Source organism: Pongo pygmaeus, chromosome 10 (genome assembly GCF_028885625.2).
Source record: "Pongo pygmaeus isolate AG05252 chromosome 10, NHGRI_mPonPyg2-v2.0_pri, whole genome shotgun sequence".
NCBI classification, from domain to species: Eukaryota; Metazoa; Chordata; class Mammalia; order Primates; family Hominidae; genus Pongo; species Pongo pygmaeus.
The window spans coordinates 33,551,641-33,573,284 of NC_072383.2; the positions used below are offsets into that span (position 1 = coordinate 33,551,641).

A 21,644-nucleotide genomic window follows, 5' to 3' on the forward strand; every position below is an offset into this window, starting at 1 on the left:
GCCTGCCTCAGTCTCCCAAAGTGCTGGGATTACAGGTGTGAGCCACCACGCCCAGCTTATTTTCACTTTTGTTTTTTAGTAACATCTCTGTGTATACAAATGTGCACATATTGTTGTGTGTGTTTTAATATATAGTAATCAGAACAGGTTCACTTAATTTTCAAAGTGATTCCTATCATAGATATTTGTTTGATAAAGTATATTCATTGGTTTATATGAGAAACTTTAATGTGTGCTTTGAATTTTACTTATACTTTAGGCCCTTCAAGAAACCATCGATGCTTTTCATCAAAGGCATGAAACCTTCAGAAATGCAATTGCAAAGGATAATGACATTCACTCAGAGGTTTCTGTGAGTTGAGTTAAATTCTTAACTTCAAACTCTTTCATATCTTTGCAGGTGCAGAAGATCTGTCTAATCATTTTGTTCTCCAACCTTTTCCCTTTACAATGTCAGAACTGGCTGGGTTAGACAGAATCTCATTCTTTCTTAGATGAACACAATAGTGAGTGACTTTTCATTCTACTTGAACTTCTTTGAATTTTTCTTATTCTTTTTTTTTTGTTCTTTTTTTAAACAGAGTCTTGCTCTGTCACCCAAGCTGGAGTGCGGTGGCTCAGTCTTGGCTCACTGCAACCTCCGCCTCCCTGGTTCAAGTGATTTTCCTGCCTTAGCCTCCCAAGTAGCTGGGATTATAGGTGCATGCCACCATGCCCAGCTAATTTTTGTATTTTTAGTAGAGAGAGGGTTTCACCATGTTGGCCAGACTGGTCTCGAACTACTGACTTCAGGTGATCCGCCCACCTCAGCCTCCCAAAGTGCTGGGATTATAGTTCAGAACATGGTTTGAGCAATATAGTTAAAGTTCTTTCAAAAAATAATAATAAAAGGAAATTATAGTTTTTTTCTATTAAAATTGAATCTTTCTTCCCGTTTTAGACTGCTGAGCTAGGGAAGAGAGCCCCAAGATGGATCCGAGATAATGAAGTGACAATGTGTATGAAATGTAAAGAACCTTTCAATGCACTGACACGAAGGAGGCATCATTGTCGAGCATGTGGATATGTAAGTGAGATTTCTTGATCATTAAGGTTGCTAGTAACTATATAAGTGATGTAAAGTCATCAACTTGGGACACACAAAAAAATGACTTTCAACAAATCACTTAATAAATTTATTTTGGTGCCAATTATGTGCAGAGGACTGTGCTGGGCCCTGGAGAAAAAACATTAGACAAAATGTTCCCTGGCTTTACAGAGCTTACATTGTAATGGAGAAGACAGACAAATAAGAATTTCAAATTACTATAGATGAAATAAAAAAGCAATTGAGCAGTTAAAAATGGACAGTATTAGTAACAGAGGAAGATTTGGAACCAATTTTGGTTAGAAAAAGAGACCTATCTGAGGGGTTGGTATTTAAGTTGATGCTTAAAAGATTGAGAAAGGGGCTGGGCACAGTGGCCCACGCCTATAATCCCAGCACTTTGGGAGGCCCGAGGCAGGCAGATCACCTGAGTTCAGGAGTTTGAGACCAGCCTGACCAACATGGTGAAATCCCGTCTTTACTAAAAATACAAAATTAGCCAGGCGTGGCAGCGCATGCCTGTAATCCCAGCTACTTGGGAGGCTGAGGCAGGAGAATCACTTGAACCCAGAAGGCAGAGGTTGCAGTGAGCTGAGATTGCGCCATTGCACTCCAGCCTAGGCAGCAAGAGTGAAACTCCATCTCAGAAAAAAAAAAAAGGGTTGAGAAAGAGCTAATAATCAATAGAGACAGGGAAAAACTTCAGACAATGAAAGTCTATATGCAAAGACCCTGAGGTAAGAAGGAACTTGGTCTATTCATGAGACTGCCAAAGGTCATGAGGCTGGAGCATGATGAGTAAGAGGAGGAACGTTAGATAAATAATGGCCAAAGGATGTCTATGAGAAACAAGAATAGATGGAACCCACAGTCAAAGTAGATGTTCTGGCTTTGATGGGGAGAGGAAAGCTTCCTCCATTATATCAGAGAGGAAAAAGAAAAAGATGGGTATAAATGTGGGTGAGTTGGCGTTTTTGTTGTTCTGGTGGTGAGAAATGAGGAAGTTTAGGTACAATATCTATTTATTTGTTTTGTTGTTGTTTTTTTGAGACAGAGTTTTGCTCTTGTTGTCCAGGCTGGAGTGCAATGACACGATCTCGGTTCACCGCAACCTCTGCCTCCCGGGTTCAAGCCATTCCCTGCCTCAGCCTCCCTAGTAGCTAGGATTACAGGCGTGTGCCACCACACCTGGCTGATTTCTGTATTTTTAGTAGGGATGGGGTTTCTCCATGTTGGTCAGACTGGTCTTGAACTCCCGACCTCAGGTGATCTGCCCACCTCGGCCTCCCAAAGTGCTGGGTACACGCCTGGCTAAATACATTTTTTTTTTCTTTTTTTTTTGAGACAGAGTCTCGCCCTGTCGCCCAGGCTGGAGTGCAATGGTGTGATCTTGGCTCATTGCAACCTCCACCTCCCGGGTTCAAGTGATTCTCCTGCCTCAGCCTCCCAAGTAGCTGGGATTACGGGCATGCACCACCACGCCTGGCTAATTTTTTGTATCTTTAGTACAGACGGGGTTTCACCATGTTGGCCAGGCTGGTCTCGAACTCCTGACTTCGTGACCTGCCCACCTCAGCCTCCCAAAGTGCTGGGATTGCAGGCGTGAGCCACCGCACCTGGCCCCATTTAGGTGCAATATCTGTATGTTCACTGAAGAATGAAGTAGAGTCATCAGTTGAAAGTTAAGGGGAAGGAGGAGGAGATGGGGAGATTCAAGAAAGAGGACTAAGTGTGAAGATTTTCTTTGGGCAGAGAAAAGTGAGCCTAGTAGAGAAACAAAGGTGGACTTGGGCACCTGTTAGAAATTTAGTTATAAATTTAAAGGGACACTGGTCAACTTAATGGCAATGATTTTTCTCTAACAAGATACAGCAACTCAGGCCAGCGAAGGCAGATAGCAGGGTTTATCCAGAGTAAGTATAATGAGAAAAACACTGGAAGAGAAAGGAAGTATTTACATCAGAGAGTTAATGAATAAGAGAAGTCTCAATTGGATAAAAAGAGCAGGAAAGCTAGGAAACAGGCTGATGGTTAATGAGAAAGTGGCGGGGTCAGTGGACAGAAGAATTTCGATAAGTTCAGAGATGTATGGTAGCAGACATCATGGGGGCAATGAATTAGAAATAAGAGAGATGTTGGTGAAAAAAATGGGATATGTGAACCTGGCATGCCAGCTATGGTTCACCCTCTGGTGGTGGCACAGTCCCGGGAGTGACCATGAGACTGGATAGCTACGGTAGACTGCACAGCGCTGGCAGCAGAGATATAAGGCGGTAGAGTTGGGCTTGTCATGTGAATGTTGAAGTCCACAGACATTGTGGTAGAGTAGAGAACTATGATCCGTTAGTGAGAGATTCCTGAGTGAATGGGTGTGGGGCAGATGATGAGGAGATGCTAACTCAGTAGGGGAGATGGGTAGAGCCAGATGGTGATGGGCCTCAGAGCTGCCAGGGGTTTTTGAAGGCAAGAAAGGAGTTAGGGAATACAAGCCTCAATTCTCAGCCCTGAGGTCTCAGAGGTGGCAGAAGGTGAAGTGGGAGGGGGGGAAAGGCCTCCACTAGAGAAAAGAGCCTGAGGATATGGAAGAGTTTGATTCTAGAGTGAAAGGTCCAAAGGTCCCAATGGAAGGGCATGGAGGGGAAAGTGGGAGATGGGGACTGAACTAGATTAAATTATGTACAGAGGCCAGGCACAGTGGCTCACACCTGTAATCCCAGCACTTTGGGAGGCTGAGACGGGCCGATCTCCTGAGGTCGGGAGTTCAAGACCAGCCTGACCAACATGGAGAAATCCCTTGTCTACTAAAAATACAAAATTAGCCGGGCGTGGTGGTGCATGCCTGTAATTCCAGCTGAGGCAGGAGAATCGCTTGAACCCGAGAGGCGGAGGTTGTGATGAGCCGAGATTGCACCATTGTACTCCAGCCTGGGCGACAGAGTGAGACTCCGTCTAAAAAAAAAATTATGTACAGAGCAATGGGTTTGGGGATGAGGCTGAGAAAATAACCAGAGAGCTGGGCCTTTTCCTGGGATCTGAGATAAACAGGAAAGTGGGGCATGACGTAGAGTGACGTATAGTTCATTATCTTCCTTTCATAAGTTTTGGCGTAATGACGGAGTCTCAGGTCAGCTCTCCCGTGTCCTCCAGGCCCCATGGACTGTCTCCTAATCCCAGCACTGTCCATCCCAAGCTTTGTTTGCTCTATTCATTCACCATTACAATTTCAGCTTACTGTGTGTGTGTTATTTTGTTTGTTCATTGGGTTTGGGGGCCTTGGAAAGTTCTCTTACTTTAATGTAAAGAAGCAAAGCATTACAATTATTTGCTGTATTTTGTCCAGGATCCAGTTGTATTATAGCAAAATTCTTCTCAGAGTATCTACCTAGACTGTCGTACCGACAGCAGCAAGAGTCAAAAACATATTTAATTGTGGTTATGTATTTCATTATGACTGTTTACATAGTCTTTCTATATCTTAAAGTTATATAAACTTCAGCTGGGCATGGTAGCTCACACCTATAGTCCCAGCACTTTGGGAGGGAGGTTGAGGCAGGAGGATTGCTTGAGGCCAGGAATTTGAGACAAGCCTGGGCAACATGGTGAAACTCCATCTCTACCAAAAATACAAAAATGGGCTGGGCGCAGTGGCTCATGCCTGTAATCCCAGCACTTTGGGAGGCCGAGGCAGGTGGATCACAGGGTCAGGAGATCAAGACCTGCCCAACATGGTGAAACCCCGTCTCTACTAAAAATACAAAAATTAGCTGGGTGTGGTGGCATGTGCGTGTAATCCCAGCTACTCAGGAGGCTGAGGCAGGAGAATGGATTGAACCTAGGAGGTGGAGATTGCAGTGAGCCGAGATCATGCCACTGCACTCCAGCCTGGCAACAGAGTGAGACTACGTCAAAAAAAAAAAAAAAAAAAAAAATTAGCCCGGTGTGGTAGCACACAGCTGTAGTCCCAGCTACTCAGGAGGCTGAGGTGGGAGGATCGCTTGAGCTCGGGAGGTCAAGGCTGCAGTGAGCCGAGATCACACCACTGCCTGGGTGCCTGGGTGACAGACCCCAGGTCTTGACCCCATCTCAAAAAAATACAAAAAAGTTATATAAACTTCTATAAAAACATAATTATTTTTCTGGTTTTTGTGCTTCTTTGATACTTTATAAATTCCCCTGTTGTTTATGAAGTTTCAAGTTCCTTATCCAAAAATATGTTTCTGATTGTAAGTTAATAACTGTATTGCTAATATTTAAATGTAATAATGCTACATATTAACATAGTTTGATCATGATTTGGTCAGCCATTGATCTGAGTTTCACATGGAAAAAGTGAGGAACAAACTATGGAATGAAGCTGGAGAGAGGCAGTGGCAGTTTTTGGAGGGCCTTGTAAACCAAGTTAAAGATCATAGCCTTTCTCCTAAAAGGAATGGGAGACACAGAGAACAGTAGGTGTTCACAGTGTCATGAGCGAATATATTATTTGTGTGCTTAAGTGCAACAATTCTTATTGATAGTTGTTTTAGCTTATTCTTCCTATTTTCCTCAGACTTATTTTTGACTCACTACAGTACTTTTGTGATCAAAATTAAATTGAGAGCAAACAGCTTTTTGTTTTTTTTGTTTTGTTTTGTTTTTTTGAGGCAGAGTCTTGCTCTGTCACCCAGGCTGGAGTGTACTGGCGTGATCTTGGCTCACTGCAACCTCCACCTGCTGGGTTCAAGCAATTCTCCTGCCTCAGCCTTCCAAGTAGCTGGGACTACAGGCGGGCTTCATCATGCCCGGCTAATTTTTTGTATTTTTAGTAGAGATGGGGTTTCACCATGCTGGCCAGGCTGGTCTCGAACTCCTGACCTCGTGATCTGCCTGCTTTGGCCTCCCAAAGTGCTGCGATTACAAGCATGAGCCACCATGTCTGGCCCAAACAGCTTTTTTTTATCAGGGTAAGACTTTTAAAAATCTATCATTGAGTTTGCTTGAAATGATTTTTGATATTGGCATACTTGCCTTCAGTAAGCAAAGAAAAAATGTGTTTGCATGTGCATTGTCAAAATACTGTGCTATGATTTGAAAATAAACAAAATGGATGGTATGAGTTTGCAGTTACAGGTATGTCTAATTCTAAGTCCCAGAGTAATTTCATTGTAATTATGAGCAAACAGTAGACCATTTTTATCATGAATTTTAAATGCTATAAATCTACACCAAAAATTTGACTAATATATTTTCTTTAATACAATTTATCTACTATAAATTGAGGGGAAAATATACTTCTATAAGCAAGAAGATAATGTGTTAAACTAGAAGATTTAAAACAATTATTCTATAATAGAGAAAAGTTATCACTAAGAAATAATACACATTTGCATCATATTCATTCATTCAAAGACAGTCTCTCCTGGAGCTTACAGCCCTGTAAGGGAGATAAACAATCAAATAATAGTACAAGAATAAAATTAAAAGCTGTGATCAGTGCTATGAAAGAAAATGCAGAGAACCCTGACAGGAGACATGCTGTGTCCTGGGGTTTGGAGGAGTCCTCCTTGAGGAACTGGAGTTTGAGCCAACATCTGAAGGGTGAGCATAAGTTAACTCAGTGAAGCAGAGACGAGAAAGGCAGGGAGCGTGGCCTTTGGGAACTATAAGAAGCCAGTGTCACTGAAGACAGAGTCCAGAAAGAGGGCAAATTATGCAGGACTTTGTAGGCCATGATTAGGAGTTGGTTCTTTAGCCAAGAGCAAAGGAAAGTCTGAAAGATTTTAAATAGAGGAGGAATAAATCAGAGTAGCTTTTTATTTATTTTTATTTATTTATTTATTTATTTATTTTGAGACAGGGTCTTGCTTTGTCACCCAGGCTGGATTGCACTAGCACTATCTCCATCCAGGCTGGTCTGGAACGCCTGGACTCGGGCATCTGCCCTTCTGGGCCTCCCAAAATGCTGAGATTATAAGTGTGAACCACCACACCCAGCCAGATTAGCATTTTTAAGAGGGCGTCACTCCAGTGTTTGGAAGATATAGCTTGGAGGAGGTGTAAGAGTGGAGGCCTGTAAACAGTAAGAATGCTACAAGGACCAGTCACAAGCCTAGAAAAGAAGCCAAACTAAAACGCCATGGACTTGGGTGCTTATAAGGAAGTTGTGGAAAAATAGATTTATGAAATATTTAGGAAGGAAAATCAGCGGGACTTTGTAAAATGGAAAATCTTTGGGTAAGATCGAAAGAGGTTCTGGGGATGACTCCTATGTGTCTGACACAGGACCAGTTGTATGACTGCCCCATTTCCTGCAATAGCGAGGACTGTGAGAGGGGACCGGGTTGGGAGGAGGGGTGAGATGGGCTAAGAGAGACCAGCGAAGTTCGTGAGCAGTTTGGAAAGAATGTTGACGAACATCCAAAAGTATGAAGAGTCAAAGTCTTTGAAGGTCTTCTACCTTTAGAGGCCAGGAAAAGGATGAGTGAGGAGAGCTGGTCACAAACAGGGTTGAAACACCTTGATACGTACATCTAGTGTTTATAGGGATGTTCCTTTTCTAACAAAAATCTGCCTTCTATGCTTAACATTTTCTCATTTATTATTACCTATGACTGATTACTGCTTAAATCATATCCTTTAAATATGATTACTGTTCATTTTTCTTTTAAATTTAAGGTGGTTTGTTGGAAATGCTCCGACTACAAAGCTCAACTTGAATATGATGGTGGTAAATTGAGCAAAGTTTGTAAAGACTGTTATCAAATCATAAGTGGATTCACAGACAGTGAAGAAAAGAAAAGAAAAGGAATTTTAGAGGTAAGAAATATTAAATATTGGATATCTTTTAGATTTTTTTTTTTTTCAACGGACTCTCGCTCTGTCACCCAGGCTGAAGTGCAGTGGTGCGATCTCAGCTCACTGCGACCTCAGCCTCCCAAGTTGCTGGAATTACAGGCCCACACCACCATGCCCGGCTAATTTTTCTATTTTTAGTAGGAATGGGGTTTCCCCATGTTGGCCAGCTGGTCTCAAACTTCTGACCTCAGGTGATCTGCCCGGCCTCGGCCTCCCAAAGTGCTGGGATTACAGGCATGAGCCAATGCACCCCAGCCTAGATTTTTTTTTTTTAATTATACTTTAAGTTTTAGGGTACATGTGCACAACAGAAGAAATAAAATCCTCTTAGCTATGAGGAATACAAATAATATATCTTTGTTATTTCTTTGAGTGTTTAACAATTTGTATAATGAGCAAGATTTATGCATTTGTTCTATTTTGCTGACTTTTGGGATTCTGCTTCGTTGCATAGAAAAGGGGGGCTGCTATTTAAATCAACATGCATTTAAGAATGAAATATATTGATTTCGTGGCAGTAGCTATAGCCAAATATTTCAGTATTAATTGGCATCTCTTCTTATACCCAAATTATTGTAGTATGTTTTCTATAAAGGAAAGCTTTTACTCTCAATTTCGTCATACTGGCTTTACAAACCACTTTAGATAAAAGTGCTATTACCTGACAGACTTCTCCAACTTATTATAGTAAAATATCTAGTTTACTATAGTCATTTAATTGCCAGTGATGGTAATCTGATAACTACTTTGAAATATTATTGAAATGTCTCCCAAGTTAATTTGATTAATGTTCTAGAAAAAATTCAGACCCCCTCCCCAAGCCTGAGAACTATGACGCAGCTTATCTGAAATGAGTTTTACATCTAGAGATATTAACAATATAAGGGACAGGTTATATAATAAGGCCTTTGTGGCAGTAAGTTCAAGGTAGCCTGGAAAGTCTATAGAAGAATAGGCTCAGGATCAAAATGCTATGTATCTAAAATCATAGACATACTTGGTTTATTAAGAATCTCTAAAGAGGCTGAGTGCAGTGGCTCATGTGTGTAATCCCAGCACTTTGGGAAGTCGAGGCAGTTGGATCACAAGGTCAAGAGATCAAGACCATCCTGGCCAAATGGTGAAACCCCATCTCTGCTAAAAATACAAAAATTAGCTGGGTGTGGTGGCACACACCTGTAGTCCCAGCTACTTGGGAGGCTGAGGCAGGAGAATCGCTTGAACCCAGGAGGCGGAGGTTGCAGTGAGCCAAGATTGCGCCATTGCACTCCAGCCTGGTGACAGAGCTAGACTCCATCTCAAAAAAAAAAAAGAATCTCAAAAGAATCAGTAAGTATTTATTGAGCAATTACATTGTGTAAGTGTACAAGTATACCTGTACACTTACAGGTGTACAAAGGTCACTTCTGTTCATTGATAAAGGGTTACAAACTTCAAGGTCCATTTGAGGCTAAGTGTAGCCCCACACACTAAAATCATTCTTCCAGGGTATAGATGTTACTCGTATGGCCTACCAAATTGGGGCTTTCTCAGGCAGTAAGGATGGAAAGACATGCATCATTGGACATCAGGAACATAGCCTCAAGACTTAATAGTGACAACTGATGAGACTGGCACAATATAATGAGTCGGGGAACTTGGTTTTAGGGTCAGCTTCAGGCCGTATCTCTGAAAAATCCCTAGCTAGTATTTTAGAGAACCTTATACTTGGGGAAAAATTAATCAATTACTTATTAGGTCAACTCATATAATGAAATAAATATATAGTATGAAGTCCATATGTAGGAGACAAGTATGTACATGCACACATTAACTTAAATGCATATTTGAGACTGATTTTGTACCAACTAGTATGTTATATGCCCTAGAACAGTGATCAACACACTTTCCTGTAAAGAGTCAGAGAGAAAATATTTTAGTCTTTGCAGATCAAGAGGCCAAACCAAGGATATTACATACATATTTGTAAGAAGAGATAAAACAAATTTCCACAATTTTTTTTTACAAAATTAAAATTAAATTTATTTAGGCTTTTTAATAATATGGATCAGCTGGGCGCAGTGGCTCATGCCTGTAATCCCAGCACTTTGGGAGGCTGAGGCGGGCGGATCACAAGGTCAGGAGTTCGAGACCAGCCTGGTCAACATGGTGAAACCCCGTCTTTGCTAAAAGTACAAAAATTAGCCTGCATAATGGTGCGCGCCTGTAATCCCAGCTACTCGGGAGGCTGAGGCAGGAGAATCACTTGAACCTGGGAGATGGAGGTTGCAGTGAGCTGAGATCGTGCCATTGTACTCCAGGCTGGGTGACAGGGCGAGACTCTGTCTCTAATAATCATAATAATAAGGATCTACTAATAAGAATGGAATTCTTTGGGGGAGGATAACCTTTCACTTAATTGGAATCTGAAGTTAGCGTTCCCTATCATCAAATTAATTGTAAGTGGTCGCGTAAAAAAAACTTTCCCTGGCTCATGGGCCATACAAAAACAACTGGTAGGCTGGATTTGGCTTGTGGGCTATCCTCTGCTAACCAGTGCTGCTTTAAAAATTGTCTGTGGCCAGGTGCGGTGTGGCTCACGCCTGTAATCCTAGCACCAAGGCTGAGGCGGGTGGATCACCCGAGGACAGGAGTTCGAGACCAGCCTGACCAACATGGTGAAACCCCATTCTACTAAAAATACGAAAATTAGCCGGGCCTGGTGGCGTGTGCCTGTAATCCCAGCTACTTGGGAGGCTGAGGCAGGAGAATCGCTTGAACCTGGGAGGCGGAGGTGGCAGTGAGCCAAGATTGAACCATTGCACTCCAGCCTAGGCAACAAGAGCTAAACTCCGTCTCAAAAAAAAAAAAAAATTGTCTATGATGAAGCATCAGTTTTTTTTCCTGAACTATCACAGATCAGTGTTTTTGTAAAATACACTATAATGCACTTGGTTATCATCACAAATTCAAATTGTTATAAAAGTTTAATACTTTCTCCTACTTTGTGTGCTTACCAGAAACTGGTAACAAAACCATTTGCAGACCTGGAGACCGACATGGATAACACTGAGTAGCACTACCTGAAGGGTTTCAGAGACAGAAAATAGAAGCAAACCAGTTAGTTTCCATAAGGCATATAACAAAGACTACCATTTAGTTAAATGGTTTTGTTCCCTTTTTTAGTATTTTTTTTTAGACAGAGTCTCGCTCTGTCACCCAGGCTGGAGTGCAGTGGTGCGATCTTAGCTCACTGCAATCTCTGCCTCCCCAGTCCAAGCAATTCTTATGCCTCAGCCTCCTGAGTAGCTGGGATTACAGGCATGTGCCACCACACCTGGCTAATTTTTTTTTTTTTTTTTTTTTTTTTAGTAGAGGCAGAGTTTCGCTGTGTTGGCCAGGCTTGTCTCAAACTCCTGGCCTCAAGTAATCTACCTGCCTCTGCCTCCCAAAGTGCTGGGATTACACGTGTGAGCCACGGCACCCGGCCTTTTAGCCAACAATTTTTATATTAGGAGGCAAAACAGAAAAATTAAATGGCTCTGTGTATTAGTCTGTACTCACACTGCTATAAAGACATACCCAAGACTGGGTAATTTATAAATAAAGGAGGCTTGGCCGGGCACGGTGGCTCATGCCTGTAATCCCAGCACTTTGGGAGGCCAAGGCAGGCAGATCACGAGGTCAGGAGATCGAGACCATCCTGGCTAACACGGTGAAACCCCATCTCTATTAAAAATACAAAAAATTAGCCAAGTGTGGTGGCAGGCGCCTGTAGTCCCAGTTACTCGGGAGGCTGAGGCAGGAGAATGGTGTGAACCTGAGAGGTGGAGCTTGCAGTGAGCTGAGATCGCGCCATTGCACTCCAGCCTGGGCGACAGAGCGAGACTCCATCTCTAAATAAATAAATAAATAAATAAATAAATAAATAAATAAGGCTTAATTGACTCAGTTCTGCATGGCTGGGGAGGCCTCAGAAAACGTAGAATCACGGCAGAAGGGGAAGAGGCACATCTTACATGGTGGCAAACGAGAGTGAGCAAGTGTGTGAAGGAAGAACTGTCAGACACTTACAAAACCATCAGATCTCATGAGAACTCACGATCACGAGAACAGCATGGGGGACACTGTCCCTGTGATACAGTTACCTCCTATCAGGTCTCTCCCTCGACACATGGGGATTATGGGGATTACAATTCAAGATGAGATTTGGGTGGGGACACAAGGCCTAACCATATCACTCTACAAAAATTGATTGCACTGAAAAAGTCTTTAATTCGGTGTACTCAAACAAAGATTGCTGGTTACTATTTGCCTTTTTGCTATTATATTCTTTCTTAATTGAAGTAGGTATAGCATTGTCGTTAAAAGTTCAGGCTCTGTTCTGGGTACGGTGACTCACCCCTGTAATCCCAGCACTTGGGAGGCCAAGGTGGGAGGATTGCTTGGGGCCAGGAGTTCAAGACCAGTGTGGGCAATGTAGTGAGACCCTGTTTCTACAAAAAATTTACAGATTCTCTCCCAGCTACTTGGGAGGCTGAGGCAGAAGATCAAAGTTCAGACTCTGGATCCAGACTCCCTGGGTTCAAATCCCAGCATGCCAATGTGTGATCTTGGGAAAGCTATTTAAACTCTGAGCCTCAGAAAAAATGAAAATACTACCTTCTCAGTGTTGGTGTGAGGATTAAATTAAATAAGACATGTATTGAGCTAAGAAAAGTGCCTACATAGTAAGCAATCAATAAACACTTAACTCTTTAAATTCAAGGTCTAGTTATATAAAGAGCTAAAATTGGCTTAAATATTTTCCATGTTAAAATGTTTAAACAAAAATTGCAAATGAATCTTTTTTGGACAGTCCAGGGAAACATTTTATATAAACACATTGTACTTTGTGAATATTTCTCTATCTGATTTGTTGTGTGTTAATTCTCTCTTTCCATTATATTTTTCTAGATTGAATCAGCAGAAGTATCTGGAAACAGTGTGGTGTGCAGCTTTCTTCAGTATATGGAGAAGTCAAAACCTTGGCAGAAAGCTTGGTGTGTGATCCCCAAGCAAGACCCTCTTGTGCTGTACATGTATGGTGCCCCCCAGGTATCTAAACCACATCTGTCTGAAGGGACAGATGCCCTTGGGGGCAAAGGGAAGTGAGTGGACAGTGGACTCAAAATCTGTAGAACAAGAGTTCAGGCAGTTTCACTGTTTCATTAAAATTGAAAAATAATGAGTAAAGTTCAAGTTTGTTGTTTAAGCTGATTGATTCATTTTATAGCCTATATTTTCTTCAGTCTGTGGATCATCTGTCCCCGTTCTTGTCTCATTCAATGGGTTTGAGAAAAGATGAGTTGAATTAGGAATGAGCATGAGGAGAAGGGGAAGCAAGAGAAAGACGGGAGAAACAAGCCTTTTTAATGACAGGAAACATTAAGAAAAGACTCTTTAATTTTGTTTTTTTGTTGTTGTTGTTGTGTTGTTGTTTTCTTTGTGACAGAGTTTTGCTCATGTCACCCAGGCTATAGTGCAATGGCGCAATCCCTCCACCTCCTGGGTTCAAGTGATTCGTCTGCCTCAGCCTCCTGAGTAGTTGGGATTACATGTACCCACCACCACACCTGGCTAATTTTTGTATTTTTAGTAGAGACAGGGTTTCACCATGTTGATCAGGCTGGTCTTGAACTCCTGACCTCAGGTGATCCGCCCACCTCGGCCTCCCAAAGTGCTGGTAATACAGGCGTGAGCCACTGCGCCCAGCCAATTTTGTTTTTTATTTTATTTTTTCTTTTTGCTCAGTGGATAGATATCTGAAAAAGGAGTTTGAGAGGAAGGGGAACTTAAAATCAGTCTTGCAGTATCATTCAGTAACAATTTTTTTGAGAACTCCACGTATATGGATCTGAGATAAATCTTTGGGAACAATGATATGCAGGTTTAGCTTCTAACAAGAGCAGCAGCAGGTCCTATGATTGTGTTGTGCTTGAAGAATCAAATGTACAACACTTAAACCAGTTATGCATTTACTCTGAAATATAAAAATTTTAAATATACCTGTTGTATTTCAGTCTATAAATTAAGGGCTGGTAAAATTATTTTATTTTGAAAATAGACTGAAAATGACAGGCTATATAGTTTACTCTCCTTTATTGCTTTTCCTATAAGCTTTCTATGTCCATAAATAAGTTGATGAGGGAATAAATGAATCACCAAATAAAACTGCCTTTAGTAATGAGATTATCATTAATGTTTGCTGGTTTAATACAGTATGATGGCGATTGTTTTCTTCCCCTTTTCACTGAATGAAGAGTTGAAAGGGCTCTTTTCACAGAGAGGAGGGTGTAGTGTCTCTGAGTCCTAGCTGATTTGGGTGTCAGCTCTCATTCATTCAGCTAACATTATCAGTGGCCTCACGTACAGGCTCTGTACTAAGCAATGGGATTGCCCTCTGTGCCCATGGAGAACTCACCGTTTAAGTCTGTTTGGGACAGTGGTAGGAAGAGAGGTTTAGTAGGAGCAAGGGACACACTTAACAAGCGAATACATTACCTGCTTTTAATGTCTGATGTTTTTTCTTTAGGACGTCAGAGCCCAGGCCACCATTCCACTTCTGGGCTATGTGGTGGATGAAATGCCAAGGAGTGCAGACCTGCCACACAGTTTCAAACTGACCCAGTCTAAGTCTGTGCACAGCTTTGCTGCAGACAGTGAGGAACTGAAGCAGAAGTGGCTGAAAGTCATCCTTTTAGCTGTCACAGGTGAGACACCAGGTGGTCCAAATGAGCATCCAGCCACCTTGGATGATCATCCTGAACCTAAGAAAAAATCAGAATGCTGAACTCCTCCAGGACCAGCCACGGTGTGGAGGTCTCAAGACTTACAGCTCAAGACATTCCCAACTCTTCTTATACATCTGCTAGCACTTTATGTTGAAAAATATAGGCTCATAAATGCATCTTTTGAGGACTATTTTCCTATGTTTATGTACTCTTAGTGAAATTAGTGTGCAGAGTCATTCTACCGATAAAGTTTTAAAATAATGTGAAAACAGGAGCATTTTTTGAGCTATTCCTTGAATATGTGCTTTTTTGTCTTGAAGAAATGGTATCAATGGATTCTGTCACCGTCAGGTTAGAATGAGCACTTTCCTTTAAGAAATCCTTTCGTGTCTTCTTCTCTTTCACATGTAGGACCTGGAACAGTTTGAAAGATATACCTCCATGTTGCCAAAATAGATCCATGGTGAAAAATACAGGGACAGTTGAGGCTATTGTATTAACTTATTTAATTTAGTTTATAAATTTAATTTAGTTTATAAATCTCTAGCTGCATAAATGATGTTTTAGTTTATAAATTCAATTTAGTTTATAAATCTCTAGCTGCATAAATGATGTCTGTTCTTTTAAAACAAAAGAAAAAGGACAAATTGTTGGTGTTCAGATTTTCGATTTATGAAGAAAAGATAACTTGTTTTTGTAGAAATACTCCTAAGAATGTCTTAAGTATATAGCAATTATGTATATATAGTATTAAATATATATATTATACATGCTTTTCTCTTTAGCTTTAGGTTCACATTCATCTCTAATTTATTTTTTAAATATAAAGCATGGTTTATCTTGGAATTGAGCAATGTTCTAAACTGAAGAAATGTTTTGGTGATTTATGTTTTGCTGATTGGCATTTGAGGGTATTGATATTTTTATAATCGGTAATTTATGTGGCATGGGATATATTTGTGAATTCCAACAGTACTTTTAAAGTATCATTTTTTGTTTCTGTGCCTATTTAAAACAGTGCCTCTCTTAGAAGGTGCTATTAATATAAGATGAGGGTTCAGTTAATGCTTCAGTCTTGATTATTCTAAGATTAAAGTGCATTTTGGTCACTGAGACAGTCAAAGTCGTACAGGTTATTTTACCATTTGCAATCCTATAATTCTTGCAGTAGTTAACATCAGCATGTACAAAAATTTTCACCAAAACCCAAACTTTATGAGACACCTGACGTTTTACAGAACTAGGATATGTGGAAACCACATTTATCGTAATGTTTTTCTTTTCCGTAAGATGATCGAGCATGGTTAAATAAGGTCTCTATATAATGAACACTTAAGATAACTGTATGGGCCTTTTCCTTTGTCAGAATGAAACAAAATCCACATGTGATAACCTATGTTTGGGGTGGGGGCTGGTCACATGATTCCTTGTCATGAAGGCTGCTCTTCACTCTTTTGTACTTATGATTAAAATCTCACACTAAGTTTACTATTTAACTTAATTCTTTTTCTCAAATTAAACCTTTTTTTTTACTGTCATATCCCAAACATTATCACTTTTTATGGACCAGTCTGCTAGAAATCTACAAGAATGACCCCACTGTCTTTAGTATGTAAGGATTACACCTTAGATATAGAATAGAATTTAAGACTGCCACACATTTATTCAGGCCGTGTTACTTTAAGAAATATCTTATTTTTTCCATCCCAAAGGAGCAAGTGAACCAATTATTGCTGACATAATTAGGTTCCCTTCCTCCATAAAAGGATTATCAGCCATGATCATTAACATTAAACCAAATACACGGAGCCAAAAAGAGATAAAAGTAGCTTCTTAGGCCCTATTAAATCAGGGAAAGACTAGAAGAAAATTTACATTGCTTCTCTTTTTTAATGGCCAACGGGGTATGTGTGTGATGTATACTCAGAGTGGTTTTTTGGAAAATTAAACTATAGCTGTAGATGATGCTTTGGTTTTCTTAATCTCAAGAAAAGAGAAGCAATGGAAATACAGAATAATTAACTGGGGAAGAGGACTTTTGTAAGTGTGACTAGAACAATGGTAATGTATGGGCCAATGGGAAGATTTATGAGTCAGATTATTTTTGAAAACTATTTTTAAAAGCAAGACTACACTTTCCCTACCAAAACAGAAGTAACATGGACACACTTAAGTTTTGGCTCAATAAATATCAATGTTATTTAACTTAGATCATTGAAAGACTACTCATGTAAAGATAATGTTTATTATCATGCTCTTAACAGTCATTATCTTTAATTTTTTAAATGAGAAGCATTAATACTAGAAGAGAATTTCTGGTTATCTGGTCACCATATTCACTTTCCACCCCACATTCTTCAGCTAAACACAAAGAGAAGCTGTGAAACAGCCTTACCCGCTTCTCTCTTATTAAAGAATCACTGATGTTTTTACTCAATGAAAGGTAAAGTAATACTCTTAGCCATTTATTAAAACAATTCAACCAAGAGACCTCAAAGTGTGATTGATGATAAGAATAATCAATGCCTTTTCCCTTCCAAGATACTTGAGCAGTCATGACAACCTAAAAATATCATTGTTTGCTTTCCCATTAAAACCAACGTTCCCTGTGGGTCTTAATTATTTATTTTCACTCATTTGGTGCTTTCCAAGTCATCTTTTCTTTAAAGTGCCCTTCCTCCAAACTTTAAAAAGTACTTCCTTAACAAAATTTCTGTTCATTACAAAACATTTCAATATTTTAAGCTTAAATTTTGCTTTTGCTGAAAGCCTACCATTTGGCGTGTTAAGTATGAAATATAGTGCAGACTTTTATCCTGGTTTTAAGTGGGGCTCGATAAGAAAAAACACCAGCCACTTTTGTAATAATGGCATCACAGTGTCGTCATGTATGCAAGCAATAAAACTCTTTAGGGTATGGTTTTATACTGAAAATTTAATATGAAGGCCCTTTGCCACAAGAATATAGATAATTATTAACTTTCTAGATGTGATACGGTAATTCGAATTGCAGAGTATAAGGAAGGGAAATGGGAAGGGGCATCCTTCCTTGGATTTTAAATAACTATCAAGAACATTTTTACTTTAACAAAGAAAATGGATAGAAAAAGCACATTTTGTTTTCCATGAAGTTTAATTTGACATCAGGTTTGTGTACTTATCTTCACTAGGTGACTTAACTTACCCCAATTTTTAAAAAAATTATTAAACTTTTTACAGAAACTAACCTTTTAAATGTACCCTTTCCCCATATATATATATATACACACACATTTGGATTTTTTTTTAAGAGCACTTGTTCTAGTTATAAATATATAAAGAAAACGATAAAGTTTGTGGTACTGCAGGGTTGTTAAAGATTCTTTGATGCCTTCTAAAAACTTTTATCAAAAATACTTTTGAGTTCACAATTCTGTTTTACTTTTCCTCGTCCCTACTTTTTGGAAACAGGGTGGTTGCTTTTATTTGTTTTCTGGTTATATTCAAAGCCTTAAGTTCTTAATCTGAGCATATTGTCTGTGATAAATTTCTGATGATCTTTCTGGACTAGATACAACCTGAGTAGCAAGCACCAACCAGAGCAAGTAAATTTCTAGGGAACAAGCGTCTTGGGTTTTACAGGTATCTTTGCTATAATGCAGAATAGATTAATGAAGATTTCCTATATAATATGATATTTGTGTTAGTGGGTCTAAGATTAAGCACATGATATTTATAAGCTAAAATTAACTCAAAAAGTCAAGAATGTCTTAATGTTTTCATTCTTAAATTTTGTATTCTCCAAGAATGTATTAGTATATGAACTGTGGCCAACCAGTTCCTATTCTTCAGACTGTATTGACGTCTGTAGTGGATCATGTTGCTTCTTCATTCTTACCAATTTTATTAGAATCAAACTACTTGTTATTTTCATACTATTATCTACTATAGATTCTCAGCTTTAGAAAATGACTATGATACATAAAGACCACTAGGTCAACTTAAAAAACCCTTTCTGTGAATTTATATATGTATGTATATATGTAAAAACACTGTTGATTTGCAATTCTGTCTTTCCATAGAAATGAAGTTTTTCTATCGAAATTGTTTAACTTAAATATTTTAACATAAATTATTTACATGGATCTTTATGTATAATTCATCCTTATATATACCCCTTAATCACATAGTCATGAGAAGATAACTTTGCTTTCTTTACAGAAAGGGCAGAGAGGGATAAGATAAGAAATTGAAACAAGCAAGAATGAAGAGAGATGTGGGGGTGAGACTGTTGGTCTCCAGACCACAGCAGTGTGTTTTAAGATAAGATGAAATATTTTAACTGCAGAAGGGATATAAAATATAAATCTATGTAATTACATGCTGATGGGATCCATTGCACCCAGGTTTTTGACCTTGGCCTGTAAATGCTAGACTATGATATCTTGTTACTCTTTTTCTCCTTTGGGCTTTTAAAAAATAATTTCATTCTCAGATCATTTTCTGTACTGTTTACTAAGGCAAAAAAAAAATCTGAAGTCAATCATGGTCTTCTACTTTCTGGACTGAGCATTTGGCAGAATGCAGTATCTTTTCCTGTGTTTTGACGTGAAATAGCACATGGCTTCTACAAGATAGTTTTAACTTGTTAGGGTCACTGGGAGTTATATGATGGTCAACCCCTTTTCCTAAAATTCATTGTGGTAGTTTTAGTGGAAAACATAAATCAAGAAATCTCATATCATACTTTAATAAATAAATACCAAATACATAGTGAAATATAGGTTTGGGAAGAAACTAGTCTGTGGGGACCATTATAAGAGAATCACATTATATATTACACAGTATATGGATATTGGAATGTATCACTTGTGGGGGGTTCTCTTCATTAGCAAAACAGTCATGTCTGTCTGTATATAAGACTTTGTTTTTTTTTTAACCAAACTAGAATTTCATTTTGTGAGTGACAATTGACATTTTAAAATAAGCCTAGGCCGGGCATAGTGGCTCATGCCTGTAATCCCAGCCCTTGGGAGGCTGAGGTGGGCAGATCACTTCAGGTCAGGAGTTCGAGACCAGCCAACATGGTGAAACCCTGTCTCTACTAAATAAAAATAAAACAAAATAAGTGTATCTGGGCCAGGCACGGTGGCCTATGCCTGTAATCCCAGCACTTTGGGAGGCCGAGGAGTTCGAGACCAGCCTGGCCAACATGGCAAAACCCTGTCTCTACAAAAATTAGCCAGGTGTGGTGGCACATGCCTGTAATCCCAGCTACTCGGGAGGTTGAGGCAGGAGAATTGCTTGAACCGGGGAGACAAAGGTTGCAGTGAGCCGAGACTGCACCACTGTGCTCCAGCCTGGGTGACAGACGACTTCGACTCAAAAAATAAGCATATCTGGGTTTTTCTTTTGAATTCTCGACTGATAAGTTTGAGAATGTATGTTTTTGGAATTTTACAGTTGACTCAAGTGTGAAAGTATACACAAGTAATTTTTCTTTTCTAGCTATGTGAATGTAAAATACTTGCAGATAATGTATATATTGTGTAATATATGTATATTTGGTCATAAAAGCAGATAATTGGAAGCATTGTAAAATTAAGCACTTTAATTCCTATTAAATATTAAACATTTGTATCTTGTAAATAAACACATCCTTAAATTAATTCCAAAGCTTTACATGTTATTTCAGCTCATGTTCAGTTCACAGTGATTTCAGTTCTGCTCAGGAAAGTTACTCCAGTAAGGTACTGATACTCCTACCTCCAACCTACCCTCTGCCAAAAAAAAAAAACAAACCGTATAAGTCCTTCAAGAATAAAGCTTATGACAGACTCAAGGTTCTCCAAGTATAGAAACAGTAGCTTCTCTTTGTTATAACTCCAAGCCTAGATCTCCAACAACTGACAAAACGGTGCTGCTCCATACCCGAGGAAATGATTGTTTTGCTCCATAGTTTGTGGTGTTTGCTTACATTCTAGAGGCTTATCCAGTCGGCCCACAGTGTCCATGGGAGATTGGTTCCAGGACCACTCACAGGTACCCAAATCTTCTCATACTCAAGTCCCTGAGCTCTCTGGAACCCACAGATACTGAGTCAAACCTCCGTATTGGTGGGTTTTGCATCCTGATGGAATACCGTGTTTTCATCCACATTTGGTTGTAAATGTGGAATCCATCAATGCAGACGGGTATTTATTGAAAAAAGTCCACATATAAGTACCTGTACTTCAATCCTGTGTTGTTCAAGGGTCAACCGTATAGTGAAATAAGCACAAAAAGAGAACTCAAAAGAACTGTTGAGGCTGGGCACGGTGGCTCACACCTGTAATCCCAGCACTTTAGGAGGCCGAGGCAGGCAGATCATGAGGTCAGGAGATTGAGACCATCCTGGCTAACACAGTGAAACCCCGTCTCTACTAAAAATACAAAAAATTAGCCGGGTGTGGTAGCGGGTGCCTGTAGTCCCAGCTACCAGAGTGGCTGAGACGAGAATGGCGTGAACCCGGGAGGCGGAGGTTGCAGTGAACTGAGATGGTGCCACTGCACTCTAGCCTGGGTGACAGTGAGACTCCGTCTCAAAAAAAAAAAAAAAATCTTAGTCCTTGTCTTACTGGTCATATGAACTTAGACAATTTACCTGAATCCCAATAATGAATTCCTGTGGTCACTACAAGAAACATCGTACTTGGTGACTATGAAATGCTATGCAAATAATGTGTCATGGAACACTTCCGAGTTTCATACAGCTACTCAATTGGCTTTAGCCTTTTTAAAGCCCTGAAAAGGAATCCTAATGACTTTCACTGTGATTTCATAACTAAAACATTTCCAGAGATAACCCTTCGCAGAAGCCTATTAGCTTTTTTAGGACACAAAGAACTAATCAACAATTTTAAAATTGATGCTTTAAAGCAATTGGCAACAGCTGAAGGATTCTGTAAAATAAACATTGCCCTTGGCTCACCAAGGGACCCAAATGTGGTTTG

The 21,644-nt window shown here is 39.7% G+C and overlaps 1 protein-coding gene across 9 annotated transcripts in view; it reads left to right on the forward strand.

Annotated features, from left to right (window-relative positions):
• Nucleotides 1-20,321, forward strand: part of FGD4 (FYVE, RhoGEF and PH domain containing 4) — a 242,713-nt gene extending 222,392 nt beyond the window's left edge. For all 9 annotated transcript variants that reach the window (XM_054442565.2, XM_063672604.1, XM_063672609.1 and 6 more), the window contains 5 exons: nt 260-352; nt 941-1,066; nt 7,742-7,882; nt 12,857-12,997; nt 14,475-20,321. In XM_054442565.2, coding sequence (XP_054298540.1) covers nt 260-352; nt 941-1,066; nt 7,742-7,882; nt 12,857-12,997; nt 14,475-14,732 — 759 coding nt within the window. In that variant the 3' untranslated portion in view covers nt 14,733-20,321. The remainder of the gene's footprint in view (nt 1-259; nt 353-940; nt 1,067-7,741; nt 7,883-12,856; nt 12,998-14,474) is intronic.
• The last annotated feature ends 1,323 nt before the right edge of the window (nt 20,322-21,644 follow it).